Source organism: Myotis nattereri, assembly GCF_964212035.1.
Source record: "Myotis nattereri genome assembly, chromosome: 10".
In the NCBI taxonomy this organism is placed as follows: Eukaryota; Metazoa; Chordata; class Mammalia; order Chiroptera; family Vespertilionidae; genus Myotis; species Myotis nattereri.
This window is the reverse complement of record NC_138085.1, coordinates 21,680,753-21,696,671: the sequence shown is the minus strand read 5'-3', so window position 1 is coordinate 21,696,671 and position 15,919 is coordinate 21,680,753. Positions and strand designations below refer to the sequence as shown.

At 37.4% G+C, this 15,919-nt stretch overlaps 1 protein-coding gene across 2 annotated transcripts in view; it reads right to left on the bottom strand.

Annotated features, from left to right (window-relative positions):
* Positions 1-15,919, bottom strand: part of LOC308525815 (testis-specific gene 10 protein-like) — a 124,854-nt gene that overhangs the window by 32,981 nt on the left and 75,954 nt on the right. For both annotated transcript variants that reach the window (XM_081100662.1, XM_081100661.1), the window contains 4 exons: positions 15,111-15,166; positions 13,841-14,009; positions 8,924-9,034; positions 6,036-6,221 (listed from right to left, as the gene is read on the bottom strand). In XM_081100662.1, the coding sequence (XP_080956788.1) occupies positions 6,036-6,221; positions 8,924-9,034; positions 13,841-14,009; positions 15,111-15,166 (522 nt within the window). The remainder of the gene's footprint in view (positions 1-6,035; positions 6,222-8,923; positions 9,035-13,840; positions 14,010-15,110; positions 15,167-15,919) is intronic.

The window sequence follows — 15,919 nt, the reverse complement described above, 5'->3', positions numbered from 1 at the left end:
CTCTGGGCAAGTGTAAATTAAGAATACATCCATCATGAGAAATAAGAGCATGTTTTAAAAATGGTAATGTGAGCCTTGGTCAATGTTGCTCCATGGTTACAGCAACGGCCCAGAGGGCTGCAGGTTTGATTCCCAGTCAAGGGCAGGTACCTGGGTTGCAGGTTTGATCCCTGGCCCTAGTCAGGGTGCGTGCAGGAGGTAACCAACTGATGTGACTTTCTCACATCAATGTTTCTCTCTCTTTCTCTCCCTCTCTCTCTCTCTCCCCTCTCCCCTCTTCAATGGAAAAATTAATGGAAAAATATCTTTGGGTGAGGATTAACAAAAAACTGGTAATATGAGATTCAAGTTATATAAATGTTTTCAAATATTCAAGATAATGACCTCCCTTTTTGTTCCAGAAAAAAAAAATCTTAATTACACTGCCACCTATAGAAAAGTAATTGTTATGTGAAGATAACAAAACTGAGAGGCAAATTAAGACATTTTTCTGCTTTTACAAGTACAAAGTACACAAAAATTGCTCCTGGAATAAATTATTTGGTCACAATTCACTCCTACCTTTCTCCCTCCCTTCCTTCCTTCCTCACTCACTCTATTTCTCATTTATTCTTTAAATAATCTTCTATCCATCCATTCTATATTTATTGTATATTCTGTTTCAGTCAATGTGCTTAGATGCATACCAATGATAAACAATATGGTCTCTGCTCTCATAAAACTTTCTGACTATGGGGGAGTCATGCATCAATCAAATAAACAAATGAATATATTAATACATATTAAGCGAATACTTCTAGAGAAAAGAGTGTATAATAAAGGAACATGACCTAAACTGAGAGTCAGGAGAGGTTTTCCTGGACAAATGACAGTTGAGGTGAATGAGATCTGCAAGGTGAGCAGATAAATACAGTGTGTGTTGGAGAGAGCATCTTTCCAAGTCAGGAATGCAAAGGGCAAAGCTTTGGAGGGCGTATGTGAAAGGAGGAAAATGACATGCTCCAAGAAGAGAGTGAGGCCAGTATGGCTGGAGCCCCGAGACCACAGGGAAGAGTGAGAGGGGATGCAACTGAAAAGGTAAACAAAACAGAGAGTCTAGTCAGTGGGTTAAAAATTAGGTCTTTATCCACTGAAAGGTCTACAGAGGGAGGTGATGCAATTACTAGTAGGCAAAGGATAGGTATATAGATCAATGGAACAGAACAGACATCCCAGAAATCAACCTAAGTTTTTATGGTCAATCAATATTTAACAAAGAAGACAAGAGCATACAATGGAGTAAAGATGGTCTCTTCAATAAATGGTGCTGGGAAAATTGGACGGGTACATGTGAAGAAATAAAACTAGACCACCAACTTACATCATACACAAGAATAAACTCAAGTCATGAAACCATAAAAATCCTAGAAGAAAACATAGGCACTTAAATCTCAGACATCTCTTGATATATCTCCTATGGTAAGAGAAACGAAGAAAAAAATAAACAAATGGGACTACATCAAACTAAAAAGCTTCTGCACAGGAAAAACAACCATCAACAAAATGAAAAGGAGACCCACTATATGGCGGAACATATTTGCTAATGATACATCTGATAAGGGGTTAATTTCCAACATAATTAAAGAACTTATACAACTCAACACAAGGAAGACAAACAGCCCAAATAAAAATTTGGCAAAAGGACCTCAACAGACGCTTCTCCAAGGAAGACACACAGATGAGAAACAGACATATGAAAAAAATGCTCAGTATCATTAATCATAAAAATGAAAATTAAAACCACAATGAGATAATCTTCTCACACCTGTCAGAATGGCTATCATTAATAAAACAGACAAAAAGTGCTGTCAAGGATGTAGAGAAAAGAGAACCTTTGTGCATTATTGGTGGGATTGTAAATTGGTGCAACGATAGGATGTTAATTAAAATTAAAAATAGAACTCAGAAAATTAAAAATAGAACTACCATATGCCCAGAAAACCCCCTTCTGGGTATTTATCTGAAGAAATACAAACCATTAATTTGAAAAGTTATGTGCACCCTGTGTTCACTCTAGCATTATTTGTAATAGCAAAGTTACAGGAGTAGCCTGTCCATCAATAGATGAATGGGTAAAGAAGATGCCATTCAGATCTACAATGGAATATTATTCAGCCATAAAAAAGAAATCTTGCCACTTGTGACAATATGAATGGACCTAGAGGGTGTTATGCTAAATGAAATAAGTCAGTCAGAGAAAGACAAATAATACCGTATGATTTTACTTATATGTGAATCTAAAAAACACCAACACACAGAAAAGAAACAAACTCATAGAGAACAAATTGATGGTTGCCAGATGAGAGGAGAATTGGGGGGAAAGGTAAAAAAGATGAAGAGATTAAGAATTACAAATTGCCAGTTGTAAAACTAGTCACAGGGATGTAAAATACAGCATAGGAAATATAGTCAATAACTGTATAATAACTATGTATGATGTCAGATGGATACTAGATTTGTAGAGATCACATCATAAAGTATATAAATGTCTAATCACTGTGTTGCACACCTGAAACTCATATAATACTGCAGGTCAAGTGTAACTGAAAAATAAATTTTATAAAATGAACCTTGACCATCTTGCATCACACACAACTATTAATTTAAAATATATCATAGATCTAAATATAACAAGCATAATATTCCTAGAAGAAACAGAAGAAAATCTATGCACCTTAGTATCTACACAGATTTATTAGGACAAAGAAGTGCAAAGTATAAAAGAAAACTGATAAATTGGACTTCATACAAAATTTCAAACTTCTGCTCTTTAACAGACTTAAGTAAATAAAAAGACAAGCCAATGACTGGAAGTAAATATTAAAAAAATACACATAGGAACATCTAGAGTAATCAAAAGAATTCTTACAACTTAATATCAAGACCCCTAATAAAATATGAGTAACTTATCTGGATACTTTATAAAGGAAGATATATTAGTGATCAGACATACGATACAGAATGGAAAGCTGCTCAACATCATTAGTCATGAAAGAAATGCAAACTAAACCTACAACGTGATATCTATTAACAATGCCATGGGCTGGGAAAGATGGAGAGCAACTGGAACTCGCATACAATGCAAATGGCAGTGTGAAGCGGAACAAACAATTTGGAAAGCAGTTTGTGAGTCTCTTACAAAGTTGAGAACAATTACCATGAGGGCCATCAATTCCGCTCCTAGTTATTTATCCAAGAAAAATAAAAACTTATGTGCACACAAGGGCTTACATGCTATGTTCACAGCAATTTTATTCATAATGGCCCAAAATAGAAAGAACCTGTTATAAACTGAATTGGGTCCCCTCAAGAGTCATATGCTGAAGGCTAACCCCAAATGTGACTGTATTTAGAGATAGGGCCTTAAAGGAGGCAATTAGGGTTAAATGAGGTCATAAGGAGGGGGTCCTAATCCAATATAACTGGTGTCCTTACGAGAAGAGAGACAGCAGGGATGCACACACACAGAGGAATGTGTGAGGACACAGAGGTAAGGCATCTATCTGCGGACCAACTTGAGAGGTCTTGGAAAAAACCCAACCTGTGGCACTTTGATCTTGGACTTCCAGCCTCCTGAACTGTGAGAAAATAAATCTCTGTTGTTTAAGCCCTCCAATCTGTGGTATTTTGTTATGCCAGCTCTACACAAACTAACTGTCCATCAACAGGTGAATAAACAAATTGTGATATAGCTAGGCAGTGGAATATGATGACAATATGAACTAATGAAAATCATTGTGCTGAGTGAGAGAAGCAGGACAGAATGAGTACCAATTGTGTGATTCCATTCACATGAAAATAATAGGGAAAGCAAATCTAATCCAGAATGACAGAAAGCAAACCGGTAGTTGCCTAGGAATTGGGATGGATTGATTGCGAAAGGGCTTGAGGGAATTAGGGAGGAGATAGAATGTCCTGTAACTTGATTGTAGTGATGATTGCGCAGTGTGTTCATTTGTCACAGCTCATCAGATCACACTCTTAAAATGAATGTTTTTATTTCATGTAAATTATACTTCAATACAATTGATTAAAAATTAGATACACAGGTACTTCATCAACAATAAATTAGATAGCTATATTAATATATAAAACACAATTCTAAGTAAAATATGTCAGTTATTCAAGTGAGTCCTTACAAATACGGGTTTGTTTTCTGTCATTCTGGATTAGATTTGCTTTCCCTAGAATTTTATGGATCACACAGTCGGTACTCATTGTGTCTTGGCTTCTCTCACTCAGCACCATGATTTTGAAGTCATTCCTTAGTTCATATTGTCATAATATTCCACTGTCTAGCTATATCACAATTTGTTTATTCACCTGTTGACAGTTTGTGTAGAGCTGCCATGTTAAATCATGGAATGTGATCAATTTATTATAAAATTTATTTGAGAGTCAAATAAGGGAAAAGTATAGTCAATATATTTTGGGGAACATGAATCCAACCAGATATCAAGACTTAACAAAACTACAGAAGCTCCAAGAGTATACGTTGGGAAGGAGATAGACAAATTGACCAATGGAGCAGAATGTATAGGGACATTTTTATGACAAAGTAGATTTATAATTCAGTGAAGTAAGGTTGGCAGAAATCCATCCACAAAAATATAAAATTACCTATTTTAAACTATATACAAAATCAATCTCAAGTAAATTAAAGATCTAAATGTGAAGATCAAAATTTCACATATATTTAGAAAAACTTCTAAATGAAAATGTAAGAAAATAATCTTTCTGGTCTTGGGATAGCAAAAGATTTCCTAAAGAAGACATAAAAGCATAAACCACATGGTAAAGGGTTGACTAATTACAGCAGCACAGGAATTTAAAACTTCTGTTTATATTGCAAGCACAGTGAAAAGACAAGCTACAGATAAAAGGATTATTATTAAGAATACATAGGTAATCCCTTTAAATGAATATTGAAAAGATAAACAACTCCATAGCAAATAGGAGAGCTTAAGAAAATTTGTTCCAGAAACTTGAGAGAAAATTCATAAAAGAGGAATCCTGAATGGCGAAAAAACATGAAAAGATCTCCAATTTCACTTGTAATCAAGGAAACAAAAGGTATGGGAAAAAATTAAATGTCTGATAATATCAGGTACTGATTAGTATTTGAGAAAATGATAACTGCATGATTTCTGGTGGAAGAGTTATACTTTAGAGAGTAATCTGATAATACCAAGAAGAGTTAAAATTGTACATATCGTGGATCCAGTTATTCCACTTCCAGGCACAAATCTAGAGAAATATATATTCAAGGAGAAACAAAAAAGGATGTTGTAACATTTTATTATTTAAAAAATGAATTCACTTAAATTTCCATATAAGAATAAATTTTAAAAAGAAAAGATTTATACAATGAATAGAGATGCAACTGTTGAGATATACACTGTATCAAAATTAACAAATTTCAAAATTATAATATTGAGCAAAAAATGCAGGTTGCAAATGGTTACTTATAGTGTATTATCACTTTTAAAAACTTACAGCACAAAAAACAACTTTATGCATCATCTGAGGGTGAGAGATATGTAGAAAATATGAACATGCGAAAGAGTTATACAACCAGGAACCTTATACACACTAACCACTAGGGATGGAGAAGGGGATAGGATGAGGAGCTGGATCTTGTAATATTTTGCTTCTTGAAATAAAGAAAAATTAGAAGTAAATATGGCAAAATGTGAGCATCCTTAAATATGGGGTTGGGGTGTATAAGCATGTCTTTTATCTTATTTGATTTCTGCACTTTTTTGGTACATTTGAAATAGTTCCTAATTTTGAAAAATGCTAAAAATTGATCTAGTCGTAGGGCAGGTAATCGATTAGAAGAGAACCAGAGTGGATACAAGAACAGTTATCAGGCCACAACTCACAGTATATTTAAATAATTTAAATGTTTGTTTACATATTTAATTTATGGAAAGCCAAACTAAACTCTTCAACATGATGCAGGACGTACTACAAGCACACTTTCCCAAACTCACCTGCTCGACCTCTCTACTGAGGGCATCTACCTTTTCTTTTAATCTGCTACCCTCTGCCTCAGCAGTGATAAGTTCTAATTTGAGGGTATTGTTGTCTATCTCTGCTTGCCGGGCCTTATTTTCCCAATTTTCAGCATCTTCATTGGCTTTTTGGAGTTGGTCCATTAGTTGCCGGTTCTCAGATTCCTGAAAAGCAAATCCTAGGTAATACTTTAAAAGATATAAAATGTTCAACATATAATTAAACATTATTTGTCAGGTGATTGATAATTTTCTTGCCACAAGGATCATTTGTAACATAACCTTGAGGATTCCCACCTGCACTCTCCGTTTGGAAAATTGGTCATCCTGTAATTAACAAAAGTGGGTGGGACCAGCATCTGCCCTGGCTCCTGCGTCACACTCACGCATCCAGGCACGTGAAGTTGCTTACTCTCCTCTTTAGGACATGGATGAATATGTTCTTATATTTGCTTTTGTTCAAACAGAATCCTCCACTGCTTCAATTTCCCATGTACCTGCTTACTGACTAGTTGCTGGCCTGGTTTCGGAGCGTCTGCCTTGGCCTGACCTTTTGCATCTTTCTAGTCCCTTCTTCCTGACCACTTTTCTGAGTTGTACTGCCTACAGAGCTTCTGACTGATGGCATATTATAAGCATCAACGTCTGGTACTTCTCCTGGCTTGGTGCATTTCCTGTTTGATTCTGGCTTTTCATTCAGAACCCCATCCTTAGGTTACTCCATCATGGACTGTGCTATGATCCACTTTTGCTCACTGCTCTAATAACTTGTCTGAAATGGCTCAGAAACTACAAATCAAACCTATGCCAATAAACACTATTCATAACTATACATCCAGGTATATATTGGGCATATAATATGGAACTGCATTTTTAAAACCTTAAAACAGATGGACTAAAGTAGGATCTTATTTCTAGAGGAAAGCAGTCAGCTCCACAGATAATATACTATATTTAGTAATCATTTTGAGGCTATATTTAAAAACATATCTAGTAGTATGGTTTGGCCAACTCATTCTAAAAAATAATTTATAATTTTGGTAATAAATTTAAAAAGCACTAGATCTTTCTCTCCTATCTGTTAATAAACAGTGAACATTTAGAAGCATTGGACTAAATAAAATGACCAAATTGCAATAAACAATGTCTCACACTATAAGGCTTTCAAATCAGATTTAAATCCTCACAATATGATTCAACCATAAGTCTGGTTGAAATTAGATCAATATTACCACCTTGTGGCCTGATGGTACTTTGACTAATTTGGAAGATCTTTGCAGCGTGTTAGATAACAAGTTTACAAGCCAAACTACTGTTCTGACTTTCAAGATTCAAATATACCAAACGTGCCAGTAGGGATCTGATGTGTGTTTTCCATTATTGTAGTAAAAATAACAGTTGTGTACAGACTATGTACTTGAGGGGTACATGGTACAATATACATAAACTAAATTTACCCTCTTTAACTTTCTGTAGCACTCACTGTCTATGCCGTTCTCTTAAAACTGCCTTACAGCTTTAGGAAATTAGATGCAGATGTACAATCTCCCCAATAACAACTTGGATTCCTCAAAGATAGGAATCAACTTTTATATTAAATTTATTTTGTGACTAGGTAATACAGGTTCAAAGTTTAAGTGGTAAAAAAGAATTGCCATAAAACGTCTTGCCCTCCAACCACCAAGGGCCCCTTCCTTGTGGCAACCAAGAGTCCATATTTTACCCTTTTTTGTATCTGTCCAAAGAAGCCAGAGTAGTGTGGGGACCAAGATAGGCAACAGCATGAAGAAAGTGAAACTGCTTGGTATTCTCCAATTCTCTTTCAAGATGTCTTACCCCCAACCCTGTACCCCACAGCTCCCTCTGGTGGTCCCCTGTGCTCCTTACAACACTCCACCACAGCAAAGCCAACTGCCTCCACTGGAACCCTTCCCCTTCTGGACTGAATTATGCATACAGCCTCTCCTAATTGCTCTCTTGCGCGATATTCTTACTCTTCTGATTTATTCTTCCCAACATCTTCAGAATAATCTTAAAGGCAGTTCTTCAAATCACTTCTGTGTTTCTGTTGTAACAAAAGCGTCCTGAAAATGGTGTTCAAACAAGTCCTTCTTACCTGTTATCACCCACCTATACATGCCACTCTAGCTACAGGACCTACTCTTTCCCCTAACACCTTTGCTGATGTTGTCCCCACTGCCTGGGTGCCATTCTGTCTCCTTTCAGTTTTCATCTCTGGCACCTCTGCACCTAGCACACTGCATGCTGAATGGATGAGTGAATGAAGAATGCACCTGACAATTCTTACTAGGCTATCAGTCGTGCTTTGTGCTGTCTAGGGCAAGCGTTGCCTGAATCCATCCAATGGTGCTGTGAAATGGAACCCAGTGAAAGAACTCATACTCGCATGTTAAAAGCTAAGAGAAACTTGATGTGTGATGTCTGAAAACACAACTCCAGAATCTAAAAGCCCCAATCCTTAATGGTGACATTTCAGGTAACCTGACAGGATAGGGAGAAAAGGGGAACTGTCTTACACTATTCAGCATTAACTATGTTCAAGGTTGCTAAGATGTTCAATCTGCTACACAACATGGAGCCTTTTGTCCAAGTTTGTACTTGGAACTCTACCATTTTCAAATATGAATGAACCAAAGTTGATTCTGGTCCCCTGTCCTTTACGCAGTTGGGAGGATTCTGGACATTGGTGGTGGTCTAAATATAGAATTAACCCACCACTGACAACACTAAAAGATGCTGTGCATTAAAGGAAGACTTGATTCAGCTCTCCCCATGAGTGTAACTGATTAGTAACTTCAGTGAAAACTCAGCTATCATGAGAAAGGAGGGGAAATATACATACGTACTTCAGACTTTAATATATTCTTCAGCTTGTTAACCTCCAAATTAGTATCTTGAACCTTCTGTTTTATATCATTAAGTTCATTATGAGTATCATTCAATTGTTTAGACAAGGCCTATGAGAAAATATAGCTAAATTTAACTATGAAACGAATAAACAATTGCTCTGTGTCAAAACCACGAATAAATTTCTAAATATTTATTATAAGTAAAAAGTAATATACCTAATATATAAAACTCATATAAAAATAGTGAGAAAATGTGAGTCCAAACTGTAAATGGGCAAAGGACCCAAATAGATAATTCAAAAAAAGGTAGCACAAGTGGATAATACTTTTAAAAGTTAAAAATTTATTAGTAAATCAGATAAATGCTAATTAAGATAATGAAATACTATTTGCCTATAAATTAGCAAGGATTTAAAGTTATTCTGTTATGGCAAAGAATGGGCATTTCCATGTATCATTGGAGGAAATGTATATTTGTAAAAAGCTAATCTGTGATCTTCTATCCTGTGATGTGTCAAGAGACATTTGTAATACTAATAAAAAAAACTTCATAAGCTTTGATTCAATTTGAAATTAAATCTATGGGGGGGGGGTGTAGTAGAGGAGGCCGGGGAAAGGTCAATGGGGGAAAAAAAGGAGACATATGTACTACTATTTGTAATACTTTAAACAATAAAATAAAATTTTTAAAAAAGAAATTAAATCTAACAAAATTTAACAAAACAGAATGCTCATTAAGGCATTGTTATTACAACAATATTTATTCACAGTAAGTAATATGTAGCAAATAATAGCATCTACATAATGATATAACTACATAGAATATTATGCTTCTATGAGAAATGTTAGGAATAATTTTTCATAACAGAGGAAAATGTCCATCTATAGTTGGTGAAAAAAAAATCAGGACAAAACACTAAAAATACCTCATCCCAATTTGTTAAAAATTGTGGTGCTCAAGGTGAAATTTCTTTTTTTTAATCCTCACCTGAGGATATTTTTTCCATTGCTTTTAGATAGAATTGACGGGGAGGGGAGAAGGAGAGAGAGAGAAACATCGATGTGAGAGAGGCACATCGATTGGTTGCCTCCCAAATACTCCCCTACAGGCTGGATATAGAGCCTGCAACCCTGTATGTGCTCTTGATTGGGAACTGGAACTGAGACCTTTGCCTGCCTAGCATGGTTCAGTGGTTGAGCATTGAACTATGAACCATGAGGTCGTCGTTTGATACCCGGTCAGGGCACATGCTCGAGTTGCAGGCTGTATCCCCAGTGGGGGTGTACAGGAGGCAGCTGATCAATGATTCTCTCTCATCATTGATGTTTCTATTTCTTTTTCTTCTCCCTTCCTCTCTGAAATCAATAAAAACCTATTTAAAAAAACAACAAAAACACACACACACACGACCCTTTGGTGCACAGGCTGACACTCTAAGCACTGAGTCAAACCAGTTAGGGCAGGGTGAAATTTTTTAAGGTTTCTGTTTTCCACATCTTCTGTGATAAGGGTTCTTTATCTGCCCTCCACAGAGGGAATCCATCTTATAGCCTTGGGCCTATGACTCAAATGAAGAAAAAAACTACTCTTGAAAATATGAAAATTGCTATGATACCTACCAATTTTCTTCTGATTATAGAAAAAGTTTATAAAATTTTAACAAAGCAGGTAAATGCTTATAGTGTCCCTACAAAATATTTATCAAGTGATTATGCTGGACTCTCTAAGTGCTTTTTAGGCATATTCTCACTCCCTGTGTTTAAAGATGATAAACTGAGATTCAGAGAAGTTAGTGATATTTCACACAGCCAGGCAGGGGGATTCAAACTCATGTGAGTACTAAACACTCCACTCTACTGCTCCCTCATGTAGAAAACCATGATGTAAAGGGGCATGTGGTTTTATCCCAGCTACATAAAAAGTTCTTGTAAAAAATAAAAATTTTTAAAAATATATTGAAAATTAGTAAAAAATATGTTAATGGAGGCTAACTCTGGGTAGTAAAAATGAGTTTTTAATCTAGTTTTTCCATAAATATAGGTTATATTTACCTTTAGCCTATTTTCTCTAGCTTTAGAGTACACAAAATTATAAATTTACATTTTTTTGTTTTCATTGCTATTAAATAAATTTAAAAATATAGTTTTTGACTTATAGAAAAGTTGTGAAAATAGTACAAAGTCCACATATACTCTATATTCAGTTTCCTCTTTCATTAACTTGTTACATTAATATGCTACATTTATCAAAATATTGATACATTATTAAAGTCCATGTTTTATTCAGATTTGTTTCATTTTTAATTTTTTATTCATTGATTTATTTTTATTTTTCTCAGCCAAATTAAACTTATTTATTTTTCTTTATTGATTAAGGTATTACATGTGTCCATATCTCCCCATTGCCTCTCTACCCTCTCCACCCCCCTCATACCTTCACCCCCCGGTGTCTGTGTCTATTGGTTAGGCCTATATGCATGTGTACAAGTCCTTTGGTTGATCTCTCTCCCTTATCTCCACCTTCCCCTACCTTCCCTCTGAGGTTTGATGGTCTGATCGATGTTTTTCTGTCTCTGGATCTGTTTTTGTTCATCAGTTTATGTTATATAATGATGTTTTCTTGTTGTTGTTGTTGTTGTTTTTTAAGAGAGAGAGAGAGAGAGAGAGAGAGAGAAAGTACTGGTTTGTTGTTCCACTTCATTGGTTGATTCTTGTATGTGCCCTGACTGGAGATCGAACCCACAACCTTGATGTATCGGGATGATGCTCTTACTAAGTGAGCATCAGGGCCAAATATTTTTCATTTTTATTTACTGTCCCCTTTCTGTCCCAGGATCCCATTATTCATTAACTTTGAACACAGTCTTTTAACATATACAATTTTTATAATTAACAAAATGTTGCATCTTTATATCTATTTATAAAAATTAAAAATATTTAACGGTTAAAATACAGAATTTTAAGATGCAACTAAACTTATTGAGAGTGACAGTACATGGGGATATCATTTAGATTGAAGAGTTTTCAGTGGGGAGGAAATCTTCCAAATAGAATGTTTTTAATGGTCAAATTAAAATAATGATATTGGAAACTAGAGGCCGGGTGCACAAAAATTTGTGCACTCCGGGGTGTCCCTCAGCCTGGCCTGTGCCCTCTTGCAGTCTGGGACATCTCAGGGGTTGACCACCTGCTGGCTTAGGCCCGCTCCCCCAGGGGATTGGGCCTAAGCTGGCAATCAGACATCCCTCTGGCAGCCCAGGAGCCCTCGAGGGATGTCCACTTGCTAGCGGGGAGCAGGCCTAAGCTGCAGTCTGACATCCTTAGTGCTGCTGAGGAGGCGGGAGAGGCTCCCACCACCACCACTGTACTGGCAGTAGTCACCCTGGCTTGTGGCTGAACAGAGCTCCCCCTGTGGGAGCGCACTGACCAACAGGGGGCAGCTCCTGCATTGAGCATCTGCCCCCTGGTGGTCAGTGTGTGTCATAGTGACCAGTCATTCCCAGTTGTTCTTCTGTTAGGGTCAATTTGCATATTACCCTTTTATTATATAGGATAGAGGCCTGGTGCATAGGTGGGGGCCAGCTGGTTTGCTCTGAAGGGTGTCCTGGATCAGGGTGGGGGTCCTGCTGGGGTGCCTGGCCAGCCTGGGTGAGGGGCTGATGGCTGTTTGCAGGCTTGTCAAGCCCCCCCCAGTGGGGACACTCAACCCATGGAGGTTTGGCCAGCCTTGGTGAGGGGCTGATGGCTGTTTGCAGGCTGGCCACACCCCCTTTAGGGTGGGGGGTCCCCACTGGGGTGCCTGGCCAGTCTGGGAGAGGGGCTGAGGGCAGTTTTCAGGCTGGCCAATGTTCCCCCCCTCCCCTCTGCCCCCTCCCCCTCGGCGACAGAAGCTCCCAGCCTCTCCTTTTTTTCTTTTTTATTCTGGGATTTATTTACCTTCTATAATTGAAACTTTGTAGCTTTGAGTGGAGCTCAGAGCCGGCCAGGGCAGGCTTGGCTTCCTCCATCACCAGGGGCAACCCACACCTGCTCGCTCCAGCTCTGTGGCCATAGCCGGCTGAAAGCAGGTATCTGGGGTTTATTTAACTTCTATAATTGAAACTGTGTTGCTTTGAGTGGAGCTCAGAGCAGGTGGAAAGTTTGGCTTCCTCCATCATTGGGGCAACCAAACCTCCTGCTTGCTCCAGTTCTGTGGCTGCCGGCCGCCATCTTGGTTAGGTTAATTTGCATATAGTCGCTCTGATTGGCTGGTGGGCATGGCTTAAGGCATAGCGAAGGTACGGTCAATTTGCACGTTTGTCTTTTTTGTGTGTGTAGAACACTAGTTTATTTTTTATTTTTTTAAATTGCTTAAAGTATTACAAAGAGTATTACATATGTCTCCTTTCCCCCCACCCCTTGACATTACCCCGGCCTCCCCTACCCCCCAGTGGCTGTGTCCATTGGTTATGCTTATATGCATGCATACAAGTCCTGTTTGTCTTTTATTAGTGTAGATGAGAAATGTGGATAAAGTATATTGGCATAGAGAAGAAGTAATTATAAAAGAAATTTTCCTGAAAAGAATTAGTGCTAAAGAGAAACAAAAAATGTGGCATAGTTCATACACTCATACCTAGAATAATAGTCCCTGAAGTAAATCTACCATTTCTTAAAAGTTTCTGAAGCTTTTATCTTCATTTGTTGAGTACTTCTAGGGTTGAATATACATCTATTATATTCCCTGTTCCCTCTTTCCTTAATATTTAACATTTTATGTCTGAGGGTTTCATTTAGAAATTATGTGGCATATTGTGTAACAGAGGTAAAAAATGGCTGCTTCCAGAGCCTGAGGTTTCTACAAAATGAAAGGAGAACCGCATCTCAGAGGAAATACGTATTTTCTTGGAGAAAAAGAGACTAGGACAAGTATACCTGGTTCTCTTGTTTAGCTTTAGAAAACTGTTCCTGGAGATTGTCATTCTCATGAGCCAAGATATCTCTTTCCCTGGCGATTTGAGCCAGTTCATCATTTGTTTCATCCAACTGCCGGCGCATCCTGGAAATGTCTTGTTCACACATAATTAGCGCTTCAGTAGACTGTCTATTGCACAAATCAAATAGTACGTCAGAAGAGACATTTTACCGAAACAGAATAACAAATTCTCACATGACAGAAGATGGACAGTTAGCATAAAAACATTTGAAGAAGTTTTAAACACATTTAAATTTATACGAATAAATACTGTAAAATAGTGCATTTGAGTTTCTCTTTGTTGCCAACATTTTACTATGGAAAAAAGATGCTGAATATACATAATAGTCAATGATTAGCTAAGTATTTCAAAACTTCTGCCATTCAAATAAAAGAAAGCTTTCATCTGTCCTCTATCTACCGTGGCTTAGTCTCCTTTGCAGGTTCCCCTTCCTCTGCCCTCTTAAAACCTAAGGGTTCTGAGGGCTCAACTCTTAGTCTCCTGTTTCTTCTTACTCTCTGCCTTCCCTCAGACAAATACTATTCATATCCATGGCTCCCAGCCCCATCTATACCCTGAAGACTCTGAAGTCATTACCTCTAGCCTTGGCCTCCTCCTTACACTCCAGACTCTTATATTTAACTGCTTATGAGACATATATGCAAGGTCTCAAAGGCTCTTCCAATTCAGAGGAAAGCCATCGCTTTCCATACTTTCTACAGGTCTGGTACTCATCCCTCAAAACCTGGCATTTTCCTAGATTTTCTTCCTCACAAGTACCTCATCCCTGACCACACTCCCCCCCCCCCCCCCAATCTATCATCATTCTTCAACGTGGGTAATCTTTCTACCACAAAATTCCTTAATGATTTCTTATTTCCCAAAGGATAAAACCAAGACTCATTTGTCTATAACACAGGCCTCTGTGCTTAGCCTTTCCTCCCTCACACCTCCTCTCTCACCTTGGGTTCCAACACTCACCTACTTGCATTCACGAGGCTCTTGAACATTACCTGTGGTCTTCCGGTTCTCTGCTGCTTTTCCTTCCCTTTCCTTGGCAGATGCCATATCCTCTTTTACTTCCCTACACAGACTTAGGCCTCCTTCCAACATTAGAAAGTTACCACCCTCTATGTAACACTAAGCCCCCGTTTACTATCTTTGTACCTAACGTAGTACTTTGCCCCTAATAAATATGTACTCAAATTCTTGTTGGACGAGTGGTTTACCTTGATGCCTGTTCCATCTCAGCAATGATATTCTTCATGCCTGAAATGGTCTTTTCCTTGAAAAGTAATATAAGTATGACATAAAAAATTATCTTAAACTGTTATTTCTGTTAAAACTGAATGAACAAAAATCAATTTCCCCCACGCTTTTTCATTTACATTTGGGTTTAAACATTTATGCTCTATTCATCGTTCCTACACTTTAAAACTAAAGCCTAGTATATCAATGTCAATATTTGTACTAGACAAAAACAATCAATGATACTCATTAGAGTTAAGACTACACTTGGGTGTATTGATATGAGATCAATGTGTCAAATGCTCTGTTAGGCTTTTGCAGTCCCCCAGCAACACCAGAGCTCAGGAGCACTGTGTACCTGGAGGCAAACCAGTGGTTTGCATTACAGTGTTCTCCATGGAAGTAGACTGATTCACTTCCTCATGTCATGTTATGAAACCCAGGAAAGTGAATGATGTGAAACTAAATTTAGTTCTTAAGACTAATAACTCTGATCAAGTATATTATTTATATTAGTCATCAATATAAATAATGGTCATAAATCCATGTAGCTGCTAAAACGGAGTTACTTATAAAAGTCTATTTTTGTTAAGTCTGAGTTAAATAAGCATAAGGCCCAGAGCAAAAAGTGAATAAAATAAGCTACTGGTATTCTCCGTTTTCAAGGGTGTGGTGAGGGAGATTAATGAGTCAGTCAAGGCTGAAATAGGTGTGCTTATCTTCATGCTATCAATACTATTCCCACACTTCCTCCTTTGAAAATGCTTGTTGATGGTGAACTAAAGATACT